Source organism: Hermetia illucens, chromosome 6 (genome assembly GCF_905115235.1).
Source record: "Hermetia illucens chromosome 6, iHerIll2.2.curated.20191125, whole genome shotgun sequence".
Classification (NCBI taxonomy): domain Eukaryota; kingdom Metazoa; phylum Arthropoda; class Insecta; order Diptera; family Stratiomyidae; genus Hermetia; species Hermetia illucens.
In genome coordinates, this window is record NC_051854.1 from 24,933,586 (window position 1) to 24,952,102 (window position 18,517).

At 47.1% G+C, this 18,517-nt stretch overlaps 2 protein-coding genes across 2 annotated transcripts; one reads left to right on the forward strand and one right to left on the reverse strand.

The window, feature by feature from the left end:
- Window positions 1-85: 85 nt before the first annotated feature.
- LOC119659453 (T-complex protein 1 subunit gamma) lies at window positions 86-12,100 on the forward strand. The gene is made up of 4 exons (XM_038067538.1): window positions 86-243; window positions 300-361; window positions 10,272-10,771; window positions 10,887-12,100. The coding sequence occupies exons 1-4, from the start codon at window positions 210-212 to the stop codon at window positions 11,926-11,928; spliced, it is 1,638 nt and encodes a 545-aa protein (XP_037923466.1). The 5' UTR covers window positions 86-209; the 3' UTR covers window positions 11,929-12,100.
- Window positions 12,101-17,559: 5,459 nt separating this feature from the next.
- Window positions 17,560-18,328, reverse strand: LOC119659561 (28S ribosomal protein S10, mitochondrial). Its single transcript, XM_038067710.1, has 3 exons — window positions 18,243-18,328; window positions 17,927-18,177; window positions 17,560-17,863 (listed from the first exon to the last, which is right to left on the reverse strand). Exons 1-3 carry the CDS (start codon window positions 18,249-18,251, stop codon window positions 17,608-17,610), a joined length of 516 nt encoding a protein of 171 aa, XP_037923638.1. The 5' UTR covers window positions 18,252-18,328; the 3' UTR covers window positions 17,560-17,607.
- Window positions 18,329-18,517: the final 189 nt, after the last annotated feature.

Genomic DNA, 18,517 nt, shown 5'->3' on the forward strand with positions numbered 1-18,517 from the left:
AAGTATGAGCAATCATTCCCTGCAGTCAATTAATCTTCTGTCCCCTTCAGATCCACACACCGGAACGGCAAACTGTCCTTTCTTCTCACTCATACCGCAGCAAGTTTCAGTCAATTCTGCTCAGAACTTCACTTCATAACCTCTTCGTGTTGTTTGTGCACGAGTCATTTGTGATCTCCAGAAATTAGTCGAAAAATCAGATTTTAAAGATGTTTGGCGGTGCTCAACCTATTCTGGTTTTAAGTAAGTCGTGAATTCGCTATGTGGCGTGTGGATTTTCAATGTTTCATTTATTCCAGGCCAAAACACAAAGCGTGAGTCCGGACGGAAAGTGCAGCTGGAGAACATAAATGCCGGAAAGGTGAGCGAATTTTGTGGTTCAAATGTGCAGCGATTGGTCATGTGGTTCGTTAGGAGTGCTAAAGTGATTTCTTATTGAAAGTTCAGTTCCTAAATTGTTTTATTTCTGTTGAGTGGCTTTGTCTAGAAATATGAATTGTGCCCTGCCCTTTGCAGTGAGTGGGTGATTTCCGAGGGCTGCCTACGCCGTGCGTCTCTGCGTGAAATCTTTGATCTGAAATGAATGCGAGATAAAATCAATTGTTCAATGAAAACTACTTAGAAATGTTCAACGAGGAAAGGATCAAGTCAATTTTACTGAATGCTGCTTTGAGATCTAGGCTCAGTTCACGTTGGTCCAGGACATTGTCCCACTCTTTTTAGTTCACTGCAAATCATAATTTAATATATAATACTCGACGCCAACATAGTTCTCAAGACGAATTCCGCTTATGTCACTTGAATAGTAAAATTTTTCCAGGCCCGCACCAACAAATCCGGTTCCAAGCCTATTTGAGAAAGGAGGGTAGGTGAGTCACCACTGTCTGAATGGTCCTTTATTACCCAAGCGACTCGGCTTAGGCAGTAGGTACTTCCATGCAGTCAACTGTGTAAAGTTTCCACGGAGTCCACTGCCTGTGTTACGTCTAATGCGCCTCTATTTTATTTCCATTCATTTTTAAGGTTTTGTGTAAACACAAACTCTTATTTAAATCGGTTTACTGTCTGTCTGTCTGTTCGTCACACGCATTTTTCTCGGAGACGGTTATAGCGATTGACACCAAGTTTGGTACAAAGGTGGGAACTGTGAACGCTCATGCATATAGTGAGTTACATCCTTTTACCACGAATTTAAGGGGGGTCCCCATACATGCAAAACGAGGGTGTAAATTTTTTTTCCATCAAACAGAGTCATGTTGGGCATCAAATTAAAGGTCTCGGTTAGTACTTTTCAAAGCCGGTCTTAGTTTTGACATTTGACAAGGTGCGGAATGCGGAGGGGCTGAAAGTGACAATTTTTTTTAATGAACCCATTCTCAGAAACTACCCAACCGAAAAATCTGAAAAAAATCAGGAGGCTGCCACTATATGGTGCCTGGGCTCCGAAATACCTTCCATACTGATATCTGCATAAATAAAGTTAATAATAGTATATTACTATAATTTTTAGTAATTGAAAGGAAAACCCCCCTTAAGTTCATCCTAGAATCACAAAATTTTGCAGCAATGTAGGTTACAGTATAGAGCATGATCCTGCCAAATGGTAAAAATCGCAATATTACTAACAAAGTTATACTAGGTCAAAACTGTCGCTCCTCTGCAAATTCAAGACTATAAATGTCAATATCACTTGAAAGTGAATATTTTCACATAATATATGCATATTTTACGGGCTACATGCTAATGGGACAAATGCACACTCAAATCTCTTTATAAAAAAAATACACAAAACCAAACCTTTCGTACCTGAAGCGTCTAGCTTCCGGTTTCCCGACTTGTTATTGTAACATGGCGCTCAAAGAGGATTCATCATTTATTGGTTGATCGCCTTTGTTTGCGTGTGCATCTGCTCCTTCTTACAGGGTTGGAGAACTCAACACCGTTTGCAAGATCCAGGTGTTATTCGATTTGGGCCAACATTAAAAATTCTTTTTTTCGGCGTTATACAAATGGCCGGCCACGTTCGGAACGTCAGAACACTTAGTTTTAAGGGATTGAAGGGTCGCTCGGGCCCTGATATCGTGAGGAATCTCGGAAAGTTCTAAATAGGGTGCGCCGTATTGAACCTCGACAAGGAGACCCACTTGGGCCCGCCTCGGACGTCGAGTTTGTTTTTTTTTTTGGGAGGAGGGTGGGTGAATGCGTTTACGCGCAGAGTGTTGGACTCCTAGCCTGGAACCGTTTGACACATTACTTCGGGCTAGCCCTCCCGCTCTCCCGGCTTTGGGAGCCTTCAAGTCAGGGAATCCCCTTCACCAACGGGAAGGGAGTTGTTAGTTCAGGGAACCCCTTACCGTCCGATCCCTCTGCCGGTCGAGTTCAATCTTCTTCGTAGTAAGAAGAGCCCGAACATAATGCGCAATACGATTCCAGCTACCAGCGCTCTTCAGCATCTCTCGCACAATGTTATCTGGAGAGAGCTCCCCCGTCTGTCTGTATAAAGCTGCTGGCGGAGGCCGTCCCACCTCTCGCAAGAGAAAAAGGTGTGTTCAGCGTCATCCGCCACTCTATTGCAGAACACACAATCAGGAGATCGCGCCTTCCCAACTCTGTGCAGGTAAGACTGAAAACCTTCATGCCCACTTAGAAGTTGGGTAAGGAAGTAATCAATCTCACCGTGCTTTCTGTTCAACCACGGGTCTAATTTGTCGATGAGTCGCGCAGTCCACTTGCCCCTTGGCTCATTTTGCCAAGAAAGTTGCCACTCGTTAAGGGTGCGTTGACGTTCTTCACGGGCAACCACTTCTCTTAAGTTTTCGCTCTTACGGCGGTAGATAGCTTTGCGCTCCTTGGCAAGAAGGGCAACGGGGATCACTCCCGCAATCACCATCACAGCCGGTTCGGAGACGGTGCGATAAGCAGACGCCACTCGCAAAGCTCCCCGCCTCTGCACTTGAGCGAGGCGTTTACGATGCACCTCCTTGTCAAGGGCATCAGCCCATACCTCCGCACCATAGAGAAGGACGGACTGCGTTGCTCCCATGAGGAGACGTCTCCTAGTTGATATAGGGCCGCCGACAGTCGCCATTAGCCGACTCAAGGCCGCGACTCCTGCTGCAGCCCTGTCCGCGGCTGCTTTGATTTGCTCGAAGAAGCTCATCTTCGAGTCGAGCATTAAACCAAGGTATTTAATCACTGGTTTTGACTCTATAGTCAACTCGCCGATCGATATGGGACGCAAGGTCGGGATTCTCCTTCTGGTCAGGATGACTACTTCGGTTTTTTCCAGCGCAAGGTTGAAACTGTGAGCAGTCATCCATCCGCTTACCCGTCGCATCAATATGCCAAGTCTGCCTTGCGCCTGTTCAACAGTGCGTCCGGCAACAAGTGCCGCACCGTCGTCTGCATAATCGACCAGGCGCGACTCTTCAGGCATATCGAGTCTCAGCAGACTATCGTAGGAAGCGTTCCAGAGGTCCGGCCCTAGGATGGATCCCTGCGCTACTCCCGACGTGATTTCCATCCTCCTCTGGCCCTCTAGCGTCTCATAGAACAGGGAGCGGTCTTTCAGATAATCCCTCAATATCCGCAAGAGATAGCTTGGCACGTGAAAGGAGTTCTCTAGTGTGCCTAGCATATCTGTCCATCTTACGGAATTGAAGGCATTTCTGACATCAAGCGTTATGAGGAGCACTATCCGTCGAGATCGGCGGCTGTGTGCTCCGGCTCGATTAAACGCATCTACGACCTCCATAACAGCATCCACTGTAGATTTCCCTGTTCTAAACCCGAACTGCCTTGCGGATAAGTCCCCGGCAGCACGGATCGCTTCAGCGAGTCTACCCCTGATGAGCTTCTCGAGCACTTTTCCGGCCGTGTCAAGCATACACAGCGATCGGTATGCAGACGGGAGCTCCGGGTCTCCTTTACCCTTACTGATCAACGCGAGTCTGGCCACTTTCCAGCGACAAAGAAAAATGCCCTCCTTCAAGCACGCATTGAACGCTTCGAGCAGCAATTCTGGCCGTTGGCGGAACACCAGTTTGTAAACTTCCGCCGGGATGCCATCAGGACCTGGCGCCTTCCTGTTTTTCATAGTGAGAACCGCTTCTTCGAGTTCTCCCATTGTGAAAAGGGGGCAATCCACGACGCTTTCCGCGCTGTTTACATCAACCCGTACAGGGTGTCTGGGAAACAATGCCCGCACAATGCGGCCCATCTGGTCGGTGCTCAATATGCAGGGCTTCCGCAGAGCCCCGATTTTCCGAGTGATAAGCTTATAGCCAAGTCCCCACAGATCATCGTTCACCTCATTAACAAGCTTTTGCCAGCCGCGAGCTTTGCTTTTATTTATAGCGCTGCGGAGTCTCCTTTTTGGTGATCTATATTGTGCCTTTATGGCACATGCCTCCTCGTTGGCGGACAAACGTTGTGCCAAACGGCGGAGCTTATGACACTCCTTCCGTAGGTCGGCAATTTCCGCCGTCCACCAGTACATAGAAGGCTTGTCGCGCCTGGGGCCTCTCCGGGGCATGGAAGCCTCACACGCCGTCACGTCATCATTGAATTTACGACGGTGTCAGCTGCGACACCACCACTCCCCGGAGTGCCCCCTAGCGCGGCCCTACCTGCTCCAAGAGCTTCGACGAACCTTCCGATGTTCACCTTCGCGACATTCCACACGCAGGGGGAACGTCGTGTTGGTGCTCGCTGGCAAGTAGCGTCAACACTTCGAACGCAATGTACTGATGATCACTTGCCGAGAAGTCTTCTAGGACTCGCCACCCGTTCATCGATGATGCCAGAGATTCCGACGCAAAAGTGATGTCGGGAATGCTTCCTTCACAACCTGGGCGCCGAAATGTTGGCGTGGATCCGGTGTTTAAAATTACGAGCCCGGTTCTCGCCGCCATTTCCAGAATCCGTTTCCCTCTGGAGTCTGATTGAGGCATGCCCCATTCAAGAGCCCTGGCATTAAAATCACCGCCAACCAGGATTCGTCCCTCCGTGCTCGAAACGGCGTCCTCCAGAGCATCAAGCCGGCGCCGAAAGTCCGGAATCGACTCATTCGGCGTCAGGTAAACGCTAAAAAACGTTATCCCTACACACAGGATCCAGACAAATCCGTCCCCCCGGCCTTCGGCAAGAACACGAAGTCGAACGTCGTCCCGAACCCAGATGGCAGCGGTGCCCGATAAGTCGAGATACCATGAGGACGGGTCCTTGTTTCGGTATTGCTCGCTAATCAGCACTAGATCAGCATTTACTTCCGCAGCGAACTGTGCTATCAACTGGTGAGCGGTTGCACTCCGGTGCATGTTAATTTGCAAAATGCGGATCATGGCGTTCGCACCCTAGCCCTCTCCAATTCCGCCCTGAAGATTGGACACCGTCCCGAGCCCGCAGTGTGTGCGACGCTTTCGCCAGACGCGCCACGATCCCTGCAGAGAACACAACTCTCGCTTTCCTTGCAAGTCTTCTCTTGATGACCCACTTGGCCGCATCTCCGTCATGCTGTCCTCCTGTCCGGACCCTTGCAAGCTGCTGACGTGTGTCCATAGTCCAGACACCTGTAGCACTTGGTGGGGACTATCCGCATTCGTACCCGGCATACTACCCATCCGATTTTGATTCTCCCGCTGTTAAGGAGTTTCCTCGCATATTGCTTGGGGACATCCACCGTCGAGCTTGAACGAGTGCTCGCCTCCGAGGAGATTCCACCCTAATGAGGACCTGTGTACACGTCTCGAAGTCCATGGGAGTGTTGACGTTAGCTGTTGCGCGTCTCTGAGCAGACGCAGCATTCCAGAGTCTCTTAACCCTACTCTGATGTTCAGCACAGGGTCGGCGAGGAGGTCCATATTATCCCCGTACCTCATCTCCGCGGGGCTGGCCGTAAACTCGGAGGACGAAAGACAAGACCGCAATTACGAAGGATCGCCGCAAGCCATTAAGGCGGCCTTTAGCGTCCGATGCCAATGTTCCAGCATACCATTGCACTGTGGATGGTATGAAGTAGTCCCAGGGGTTTTGCAGCCAAGGAACTTGCCTATCTCCGCGAAAAGAGTAGACTCGAATTGCATTCCCAGATACATGATGATTACGGCTAGTACACCAAAGCGCGGAATCCACTCTCGACAGAGGGCCTCGGCATATTATTGCGCCATGGCGGCATGGTATTGCTGCAGGCCACCGCGTAAATCTGTCGATGATTGTAGGTGATCAGAGGTGGCAGTGAGGAAGATGGGGCGGAAAACTTGTCGGCCGAGCCAAAATCAAGTGGCACCGCGAGACGCGGTATCACATTGGTTTGCCGACCGTGATGCAGTAGGCGAATGCTCCAAAGGCCTAATACAGGCGATCAGCCCCGAGTCTGCACGAGGACTCTTCTGAAGTGTCTATAGGTCACGAAACCTTACCAGGAGTATACTGGTATCATGCGAACCGGTATAGCCCCTGAATTCACATACTTCTTGGGATCGTTGGTCGATCGAACTCCCAGCCAATCGCTTCGAGAAATGAGGCAATTGGGTGGGAGCAAGATCGACGACGACTTGTTGAAGACGCTCTGGTTGCGACGTCCCCCGGAGGGCACCCAGGCGGTCCTCGCGTGCGTCTCCGGTTCTTTGGAGGCGCTGGCAGCTGCGGCCGATAGGGTGCACGAGGTGCATGCGCGTCCAACATTAGCGGCCGTTCAGCAGCCTTCTGACGAATTTGGCGAGATGACTGCGCTAGTGGCCAGTATGGCTGGGGTGAGGGCGACGCTGGACGCTCAGCGTTCGGGTGGCAGGTCGCGGGCTCGCTCGCGGTCTACTGCTCGAAAAGGGCGATCGGATAGCAGGTCGAGAGGACAACATACGGACCGAAGCATTTCGCTCATCCACGACTTTGGGCATTATCTCGCAAACTGCCACATCTTTACGACCTTGGGTTTAACCCTCCCTGTAGCTTCAGAAGACATTCCAAAGACGGTAATATGCACACTCTTTAGACTCTTTGAGTTCACCCAGATGGCCTTCGGGTTGTGCAATGCGGCGCAAACCTTTCAAAGGCTCATTCACTCGGTCCTGCGAAACCTTTACTTCTGTTTCATGTACTTAGACGATGTTTTGGTCGCTTTTCCCACTAATTCTGAGCACTTAGCCCACCTCGAGTTCATTTTTCAACGTCTCCTTGAGGCCGGTTTAGTACTAAACGTTGAGAAATGTAATTTTTTTCAAACACAGGTGAGATTCCTCGGCCACTTCATTTCCCCTGACGGAATACAGCCCGACGCAGACAAGGTGGAAGCGATCTCAAGCTTCCCGCGTCCGAAAACCGTGAAGGATTTGCGGAGGTTCTTGGGCATGGTAAATTTCTGCCGTCGTTTCCTGCCCAAGGGCGCCCAACATCAGTCCGTTTTCAACGTGTACTTGTCTGGCCCTAAAACAAAGAACACACGAGAGATTGTGTGGTCTGAAGAAGCTGTCCGCGCGTTCCATAAATCCCGTCAACAACTGGCTGACGCTACACTTTTGGCATTTCCTCTACAAGATGCACCCCCAGCCGTTTTTGTTGATGCCTCTGACATTGCAATAGGTGCTGCTCTTCACCAAAACGTGAATCAGGTCTGGCAGCCGTTGAGCTTCTTCTCTAAGCAGTTGAACCCCGCTCGACGGAGCCTACAGCCCCTACGATCGAGAACTGCTCGCCACGTACTTCAGCTTTAAATACTCCCTAGAAGGCCGCTCATAGTGTTCACGCTTTGGCGTCCCTGCAGTGGTCATCACTGACCAGGGAAAGCAATTTGAGTCCACCCCTTTCTCGAAGTTAGGCAAACTCCTGGATTTCAAACGTCAGCGGACTACTTCATACCACCCGCAATCCAATGGGATGCCAGAACGCTGGCACCGGACGCTGAAAGCCGCCATTATGGCTCGCGACGATCCGTTCTGGACTCAAGTCTTGCCTCTCGTCCCACTCGGCCTACGAACAATCCACCGGGAGGAGTTTACTGCCAGCCCCGCCGAGCTGCTATACGGGGAGAATCCAAGGCTCCCAAGTGATCCGGTCTTCGAGAGATCAGGTCTCACAAAATCGGGATTGCTGAGGGACAATCTTCGACGCATCAATACCACAATTCCCACCCGACACTCGTCTGCACCTACCTGCGCGCCCAAGGAACTGGCCACGTGCACGCACATCTTGGTCGGGACGGATGCCGCTGCAGCCTCCATAAGAATGTCCGTACCGTGTTCTCGAGCGGGGAGAGCATTTCTTCGGAGGACACAAAAAGACGGTCTCCTTATCTAAGCTGAAGCTCTTGTGCGCCCCAAAACAACGTCGCGTCCTCGTTCGCGACCCCTAGGTTTCATCTGGAGGCGAAGTGATGTAGCGCAGCGGGGTTAACAACATTAGAAATTTATTTCGAATGTTGTTAATGCGAGCAGATAGATGACGCCGCCGGCGCTCTCCGTGGCTTATTGGAATTCGCCACGAGAGGGGAAGGCCAACAGTGAAAATTCCGTTGGTTTGTAACAAACGGGTTTTGGAAAAATCGATCGGTCTCTTCTGCCTCGACTCTCGACTCCTGTGTGTCCTATTAAACTATCATAGAAATGTGAAAATTATGATCAAATAAATAAAGTCTGTCAATCTAATCTGCAGTGTTAGTTGGTGCAGGTGCAGCGATTCCTAGTGCGAATATCTTATAAGTCAAGAGTATTCTCAAAACGTTCGCCTTCATTCATCTCCGTCTGTAGTTTTTTGTTAAGTAAGAACTCCCAGCGATCACCACGTTAGCATCCTCGACCGGATCACAGAATGGCTTAAGACTACTTACAAGTCCTTTCATAATGGGATATTCGGTAACGAAGTCGTTATTGGCAGCGGTGTCTGCTTCACCGGAAATAAGTAAATAAATTCCTTGTTGACACGCTGCATCATATGCTGCACTTCATGCGATTTATCACAGTATTGAAGTTAAAGTGTCTCACGTTGGCTTCCATTCGCATGTGACCATTAGAGCTTTTAGTGCCTCACGCTTGTCAATTCGCGTTCATATTTCCGCAGAATGCTAGGTCATCTGACGCCTCTTCGGGACGAGGTCGATGACTTTAGTAGCGCGAGATGGTTGGCGATGGCGTGCCCCTACTCATCAATACTTGTGACAAATTGTTCATCCGATCAGCAAGACAGTTCTCACCTTGTCGACCCTTGGGTCATGTAAGTGTTCGATATTAAATCTGAGTAGTAGGAATTCTCTGCCTCTACGAGTAAGTGAGGCCGCTACACGAAAGGGATGGCAAGATTCGATCAAGTAATAATCGATAATGGATGTCGGTAAGTTTCTTGCGCGAATACAACCCTTGAATTTACTACCTGTTGATGGCAATAAGGTTGATTTGATTAAGTGTTTATTGCCGGTCGGTTACAACTCAACTGACTTTTGACAGATGGTGAGAGTAGCGCAAAGTCATAAATTTCTCTCCGTTGTCGTTACGGTTCTCAAGAACGCCTTCCTCCATCACGTATCCGAGCAAGGTGTTATCAGAGCCCATCCTGACATTCAGATCGTTTATCATATTCCAACATCAGCCTTTCCTGGAACGGTTAGAGTCTCTTATATAAGGCCTCCCGCCTTTGTACCCGATCAGACTTCGTTAGTGCATAGTACTGCAATACTCAGTTTCTCATACTGGACCGCAAAGTCGTTGTCAATATTCTGCCTGATACCCAGGCAAGCAGCTAGCATTAACCTAACACCAGTTTCACGCTTACTCCCAGTAGGCTTACTAGAGAACAATAAGATAGTACCGCAAAGGAAACAAGAGTGTTCCCTCCTTACCTCTCTTAACCCCAGAATATCGACCGTACAGCCGGCATATCCTCTGAAGTTAGAACAAGCAAGCACTTTGGGTGGCTTCAATACCGTCGCCGAGGGGCTTTCACGCATTCCAGAATTCAATCTTAATCCGTTGTTGAAAACAAAAGGTCGTAGTTAGAAAATCAAACCACTTCAGTTAATGTTTTGTAGCGTAAATGTAATTCGAAGCTATTAGTAGTTGCTAGCCCATAAATCCTTACCCCTTTTAACCTTTTTAGTGTTCAGATAATAACAGGAACCGGTTCGGAAATTTGGGTGAAAGGTGTGTGGATTTGAATGTTAGTGTATGTTAAATAATGAAAGAACAAGGCTCATCTTATTTAGATAGCAGATCCAGTTATGGCGCGATTATTTATTTCTAAATGAATAAAACTCGAGAATTAAATTTACATATTTCCCATTCCAGGCCATAGCTGACGTTATCCGAACATGCCTCGGACCCCAGGCTATGTTGAAAATGTTGATGGACCCAATGGGTGGCATCGTAATGACCAACGATGGTAATGCCATTCTCCGAGAAATCACCGTTCAGCATCCGGCCGCCAAGAGTATGATTGAAATCGCTCGTACTCAAGATGAAGAGGTTGGCGATGGAACTACTTCGGTAATTGTCCTTGCCGGAGAGATGTTGGCCGTCGCTGAACCCTTCTTAGCACAACAATGGCATCCAACACAAATCATTCGGGCTTATAGGGAAGCGCTCGAGGACATCATCAAACTTTTGCAGAATGACCTTAGCGTTCCAATTGATAGATCGGATAAGAAAAAGATGGCTGAAGTCGTAAAGGCTTGCGTCGGAACGAAATTCATTGGACGTTGGTCTGAGTTGGCTGTTAAGATTGCATTGGATGCTGTCGAGACGGTTACGTTGAGCGAGCATGGACGCACAGAAGTTGATATTAAGAGGTCAGTATATATCATAGTATGGAAATCCAAATTTAAAAATGATTATAAATTGCATCTAAAAGTTCTTTAGTAACTATTTGCTTTCATTCTCTAATATTTGTCACTCCAATTTCAGATACGCTAAAGTTGAAAAAATTCCTGGCGGATCTATCGACGAATCGTACGTTCTCAGGGGTATTATGGTCAATAAAGACGTCACCCATCCTAAAATGCGACGATACATTAAAAACCCAAGAATTGTGTTGCTAGATTGCCCTCTAGAATACAAAAAAGGTGAAAGTCAAACAAACGTAGAAATTGTTGGTGAACAAGATTTCACGCGCATGCTTCAAATTGAGGAGGAACACGTTGAAAAGATTTGCGCCGACATTATCGCTATTAAGCCTGATGTTGTTTTCACCGAGAAGGGGGTATCAGATTTGGCTCAACACTTCCTATTGAAGGCTGGAATCACTGCAATCCGTCGTCTGCGGAAAACCGATAATTTACGTATTGCCAGAGCGTGTGGTGCAACTATTGTAAACCGTACCGAAGAGTTGACAGAAAAAGACGTTGGAACAGGTGCTGGTCTCTTCGAAATCAAGAAAATCGGTGACGAGTACTTCACCTTCATCACAGAATGCAAAGATCCAAAGGCTTGCACTATCCTCCTTCGTGGTGCATCAAAGGATATCCTAAGCGAAACAGAGAGAAATCTCCAAGATGCACTTCATGTAGCTAGAAATCTCGTTCTCGAACCAAGACTAGTTCCAGGCGGTGGCGCCATTGAAATGGCACTCTCACAGGCTTTGACTAAGAAACAAGTTAAAGGACCATACAGTGCCGTCGCTCAAGCTCTGGAAATTATTCCACGCACATTGGCACAAAATTGCGGTGCAAATACAATTCGTACATTGACTGCGCTACGCGCTAAACACGCTTCACATTCCGGTGATGCTGGGGTCTGCACTTGGGGCATTGACGGTGAATCTGGTGAGATTGTTGACATGCATGTGAGAGGTGTATGGGAGCCGCTTTCGGTGAAGATGCAAGTGTACAAAACTGCTGTTGAAACAGCTATTTTGCTGCTGCGTATTGACGATATTGTTTCGGGATCAAAGAAGAAGGGTGAACAGGGTATACCGACACCATCACAAGCAGCTGCCGGAATGGAATAGGAAATGCCGCTTGGTCTAGGAGTTTCTTATTAAATTATCATAAATAAAAAAACACACGACTCTTTCATTCTTCTGTCACTAATAATATATTATCGCATTTTGCCCGTTAATGTACTTTATATCGCTTTAATTTTGTAATTAATTTTACTAAAATACACATTAGTAACCGAAATGTATGTTGTTTTGCATTCGTGGACCTGAGTCTGGTCCCGTGAAGACTTATTGCATCTTTGTCGGTCATATTGGACGAGGAGAAGAACGGAATCAGTGGAAAAACCTATTGACTAAAATTTGAAGGTAACCTACAGCATAACTTGTCGGTGGAAGACTTAGCAAATTTCTAGGACAATAAATTAAAGCTCATGCAAAAAGTTTATTAGTAAAGTTCGTACTACGTTCATCCTTGAAGAAAGTCAGCTTGAGGACAGCTTGAAAATACTGGAAGGAGCAACGAGAAGATTACAAATGGAGGAAGGAAAAGGTGAATAAAATGGAGGTTATTCCAACACCTTGGGAGAATAAAGAGCGATCAGATACAGGGAGATCTATTGAGCAACGACAGATTCCAAGAGAAAATAGCAAGCAATGAAGCTCCCAATAGGTATGGAATTTAGTTTGGAGGCGCTTAGTCATGAATTTATCCCCAGCCAGTGCTGATTAGATATGCTTGCTTTTTAGACTCAAAGGATTCGAACTCCACCCACCCCACGCATTTTAAATATACCTACATTCAGTAAGGACATTAGCCCATATGCGAAATTCCAAACCGAGTTCCGGTATATGGTCGCCCTGGAATAGGATATCTAATGATGCTTCAAATAAGCGGAGAGTCGGGATTGTTTAGAACCAGCGCAACGCGTAAGAACAAATCATTCGCTTTATCCCAACGAGAAAAATGCAGTTTTCGAAGCAACCTTTCAAGATCAACGAGATTGAACAATTTTAGGAAGATCGATGCGGGATCATGTCTGCCAGCTGAGATTGGTAAAATGAAGGACCCAAATCGAGGGATCCTATCAGCAAAAAGAAGGACCAAGAAAATAACGCTTCTCGCCAATTCAGATGTAGAGGAGAAAAAGTTGAAAAAATGTTTTCTGTACCTAGGGAAGGATACCACTGTCCTGAACTTGGGTGCTCTAAGGTGGTGAGAAATCAGACGGGGCAGCAACCTTGGCTGCTGAATGGCCAAAGGGAAACCTCGACGGGTAGTACCGGGAAACACTATTCATTATAGTTTGCTGGCCGTGATGCACTAGGCGGACGTCCTGAGGCCTCGCACAACAGCTAACATCAACCCGGCACAAGACTGTTGGTAAAGTCGTCAAGTGCTAGATTAGTTTACTATTATACTTTACCTATTGGGTTCATTTAGTTCTGTAAACACGAATCAAGCATTGGTACGAATATGTTGGGCCAATAGTGCGATTTAACTGAGGGTTGAAAGGAGAAAGGTGAGTTTTGACAAGCCTTGGGTATCGTCGTTTTGTAACCTATAACACACATGTGGTATCCAAGCATGCCACAACGCTTTAACAGGGGACGGCATGAGGTGTTGAAGCTTGGAGTGCGTTCCGAATCCAGCAGATCCTTAAAGGAATTAAAGGGACGATTGTACCGGCTTAGGACTAATCTTTAGCGAAATCATGCCTCGGAGTTGAGCAATGGTTCAGACATGCTCGTATGCGTTCAACGGTGGAGTTGGACTCGAGGTGGTTGTGGTGTTGAACAAGTCAACTAGAGTTGGACTCTCGACGAAGGTCTCGTAAGGGCGTACCCTTTGAGAGATCTTCCATCTGGCTTGCCAGAAAAACGCGGTCTCTTCCGAGGACAAGTTTAGCCAAAAGGCATGGGCATTCACATTGCACGTGCAGTAGATGCAAGGTCTTTATCCTAAACTTGCAGAAAGCAACAATCAGGAGGAGTTGTAGCACAAGATAGACGGAAACAGTCGCAAACGCAAGGACTTCAATTTTACTTCTGTGCAAGGTACAAGCGCTACTAAATTAAAGTACTGTCCTTCCCACGATTGTGGCCAAGTTAGCGTATAAGGATTGTCCACCATTTCAGGTACACCGTCTTATCCACCTGTGTGGACAAAGAAGGTACAAGACCTGAACCTCAGAGGTAGGAGGAATCTCAGTCGGATAGGTGTCTTATATAGTTTGTAGGGCGAAACGTGGATTGGTGCCCACGATGGAGCATAAAACCTAGGAAATGCCTGCTGAACCAACACCAACAGCTCTACTACCAGACAAGGGGGGCCAATATAGACTCAGACCACTATGTTGGCGTGGTGTTCCGAGCTCGAATAACAACACCACCCAGAATCCCCTCTGACAATCAGGTGAGAGTTAACACTGAAGCCATCCACAACACAGCCCTCCGCGACACCTATAAGAGGGAAATGGATGCCGCAATTACCGTAGTCAACAGAAAACCTAGCGATGAAGCATCAACAAATGGTCTTCACAACCACATGAAGAACGTTATCATTGACACGACCACAAACATACAAACGGAACGGCTCGTTTGACGATGAATGTAAGCTAGCAACAGAACGGAAGAGTGTCGCATACCGAGTAATGGTGCATTCTTAAAGATCGGGGGCACGCGCAGAGACTTATCACGAACTCCGTCGAGCGGAGAAGCGACTTCACAGACAGAAAAAGGAAGCCTGGGAGAACCAACAAGTTTGTGAACTAGAAAAGTACAGGGAGCAACGAACAAGTCAGCAGGATGAAGCCTTATACACCTCGATGCTCATCCTGTCGAGACAAAGAGGGAAATCTGATTTCCGACAGAATGGGCATATTGGAGCGATGGGTTCAGCACTTTGACGAGCTACTGAACAACCAAAAGATCGGCGAGTTGGAGGTCCCGCCAACTGAAGATGACGGACAAGCACTGCCACTACCAAGTTTAGGAGAAACAGTCCGTGCAATTCATCGGTTAAAAAATCATAAGTGGCCAGGAGCCGATGGAGGCGACCAGTTGTGTAACTGTGGTGTGGTTCATCAACTTGTGCTCAAGGTATGGGACAGCGAATCAATGCCTGACGATTGGCAACGAGGCATTATCTGTCTCATACATAAAAAGGGAGATATCACACAGTGCAGCAATTATAGAGGTATCACGTTGCTGAGTACCATCTATAAGATATTCTCCGCTATCTTGCTAGGCCGGATAGCTCCATAGGGTCAGAACATCATTGACCCATACCAAAGAGGCTTCACTCCAGGCAAATCAGCAACACATCAGATTTTCTCTCTGCGGCAAGCGATGGAAAAACTGTTGGAATATGGACAACAGTTGCACCATCTCTTCATCGACTTTAAAGCCGCATAGGATAGCATAGCCAGGGTAAAACTGTACGCGGCCATGAGAGAATTCGGTATCCCGATGAAATTGATAAGACTGACTAGGCTGACTCTGACCAATGTGCGAGGCCAAATAAAAGCAGCAGGATCACTCTCAAGACTATTCGACATCAACAACGGTCTACGACAAGGGGATGCCATATCATGCATCCTCTTTAAGCTAGCCCTGGAGAAAGTGATCCGTGATGCTGAGGTAAATGCAAGAGGTACGATCCTCTTTAAGTCCACCCAACTACTGGCCTATGCTGACGATATCGACGTAATGGGAAGAACCGCCCGAGACGTACAAACTGCCTTCATCCAGATCGAGCAGGCGGCGCGAGATCTTGGGCTTCACATCAATGAAGGCAAGACAAAGTATATGGTCAGCACCGAAACGCAACCAATCAACAACATCGAACCGCACTGGTCAAACGGGAAGAATAAGGATAGGAGAATACAACTTTGAGACCGTTGATAATTTCTCCTATCTAGGGTCGAAAATCACAACCGATAACAGCTACGATGATAAAATCCGCGCATGGTTGTTGACAGTCAACAGAGCCTCTTTTAGCTTACAAAAACTGTTCCGCTCGAAACGTCTCACCATAGGGTCAAAGCTCTTACTGTATAAGACAATAATCTTGCCAGTCCTCATGTATTCCTCGGAGATTTAGGTTCTAAGCAAGAAAAATTGCGAACTCTTGGCCGCGTTTGAGAGAGGAAGGATGGACGATTCCGTAGCCTACATAACGACGAAATCTACGAGCGATAACATGCCCGTCAGGTTGTGGATAAAATCCGTATGGATGAGGATGATCCGTATAAGGGCAATATCTATGGTAGAAAAAGAAGACGAAGCAGACTCTGCCTAAGATGAAGCGATGGCGTAGGTCAGGATGCCAGACAGCTTATAGGGATATCAAATTGGTGGACCTCGGCGCAAAACCGGGATGTCTGGAGTTCCTTATTAAGCCAGGCCTAGACTGGATTCCGGTTGTTGCGCCGTTGATGATGATGATGATCGTCTTCTAATCAGTTCAACGCAGTCTGTTCTGATCTAGGGTGCGAATATTGGTTGGTGTTCTTGCCAATAAAGTGTATCGCGTGCATCTTGAGATGGAAAACTTTGTGGGTGGCGTTTTCTTATCGTACCGTCTCGCGGGAGTGATTCCCGTTGCCTTTTTTGCTAAAGAGTGAAGCCATGTGCAAGCCCAAAGGAGAAAACTCAAGCGAGATGGTTGCTCGTGCAGAACAGCAACGCACTAAATAAAAGGTAACTGTCTTGGCAAAGCAGGTTAAGAGGCAGATGGACTGCGCGGCTCATCGGCAATGATGAGATGACTATTCTCTTACCGAACTTCTAAGTCGGCATCGAGATTTTCAGTCTTGCCTGCACAGGGAATTCCTCCACTTGAAGGCTCCCTAAGGCGGGAAAGTGGGGCGAAGTAATGTGACAAATGGTTCCAGGCTAGTTTTCTGACGACGGGACGGTGTTTAGTTGGTCATCTGATGGCGTACAACCACGGGAATCCAACACTCTGCATAAACGCATTCAACTACCCTGCGAATATCCATGATCAAAGCCGGAATTTGAATTCAAGGCTCAGAGCCGAGATCGGCATACCTACTTCCGCCATCATACCGTCTTAGCTACACCATACAAGACATATGGAAGTGATTCCAGAACACAGGAATTCGACGGATGATCACTGGCTAATGTGCTCGTCCGTAACCTTAGAGGATGACTTGAGCGGAGACACGAGGAGGCCAACTACCATATTATTTAGTTCCTCAAAGGACACGATGGTTGCTACAAGTAGTCAGTCTAGGATATAGTAGCATACCGGAACATGCATAGCAGAAACTGGTAAACAAGAAAAGGAACCTGAACAAGACGCTAAAGGTGCGCGCGAGTCCTCACAGTGTTATTGTGGGAATGTTCAAGTTGAAGGAGAATTGGCTTGCAGTTGGCTCCGCAATTGTTTAGCTCCAGGACGAGTTGTTGAAGGAGCCATGGAAAAAGAAAGCTTGAAGAGTCGATGCAGCCATCTCTAATATGAGCAAACAAAAACCGTAAACTCGAGTACATGTTTTGGTTAATGTTTACAATGTAGAACTGGAACTTGGAGTCGACAATCATGGAGAGAACTTTGGCAGGCCACAAACCGATGTTTTAATAAAGCAAGCAGTTGACGATGGTTCCCCACCGTAGCTAACCTTAGTAACTCTCATCTAAGCCTTTCCTGCATATGTTGGAAAACAAACTCCACGCTTTCAACTAAGAGGCAACATTTAATACATAAATCTAACATAAAAACTCTTACACACTAGCCGGCGGACTTTTCAGATGTTCCGGTAGATCCTGAAGCTCTACTTTTGTCGCTTTCAACGCAACACCCTCCGGTAAATTCCTTTCAATGTATTCTAGGAAAGTATCCAAAGTCGAGCCCGTCAACTTGTGGAAGTGCATAAACCGGAAATATGTCCTGATTTCGTACTGAACCCGGTGCTTCTTGTAAATGTGAACAGATTTCAGGAGGGTGAGCCGATCATGTTGAGCTTTCCGTGGCGCGAAGCTAGAAATAAACGAAAGGAGTGAATACTCTGGGATGGATTTTAAGTTAAAGGCGCATAACTACCATCTTCCAACCTCGATGCCTAGATGTCCTGCTGCTGTTGTCGCAAACCACGAGTAACTTTTCAGAACGGCTGGGTCGTATCCCCGGAGTTCGATTTCCAGGCGGCTGTAGAGTTTATCCAGGTCTTCCCGGTTCGTCTGTTGAGGGGCATTTTCAGCTTTAGTGGCTGGTGTTGCTTCTTGTGAAAGGAAGCGCTGCGCGTATGTTGCCGGCCTTATGGAAGGCACAGTCGGGACAAATTTACTGAAAAGCTGATTTGATTCAGTTAGAAAAACGACGATATTCTCCGGAATATTGGGGAATATACGACACTTACCCTCAACATCTTGTGCCCAGTGAGGTTATATTTAAATGACAACTATCAACAGTGCATGGAGTGAGTATACAACCATCAAATTTTTCCTTAAAAATAATGTAATTTACTTAAGTTATATAATATTTAAAAAAATTGCCAAAAATATGTATATTTTAAAATAAAAGTATTTTTATTCCTTGAAATGTTTATTTGAAATTCTTTCATTTCAAATTATTCGATCCCCAAGAATAGCATTTTGTAACCAATTGTATTGGAAAACGTCATAATCCTTACCC

What these genes read in the sequence shown, in the direction of transcription:
- LOC119659453 (XM_038067538.1), top strand. Translation starts at nt 210, where the DNA reads ATGTTTGGCGGTGCTCAACCTATTCTGGTTTTAA. An exon ending in AGAACATAAATGCCGGAAAG is followed by an intron (nt 362 to 10,271) that starts GTGAGCGAATTT and finishes TTCCCATTCCAG; the next exon opens with GCCATAGCTGACGTTATCCG. An exon ending in ACAGAAGTTGATATTAAGAG is followed by an intron (nt 10,772 to 10,886) that starts GTCAGTATATAT and finishes CTCCAATTTCAG; the next exon opens with ATACGCTAAAGTTGAAAAAA.
- LOC119659561 (XM_038067710.1), bottom strand. An exon ending in GGCATCGAGGTTGGAAGATG is followed by an intron (nt 17,864 to 17,926) that starts GTAGTTATGCGC and finishes GTTTATTTCTAG; the next exon opens with CTTCGCGCCACGGAAAGCTC.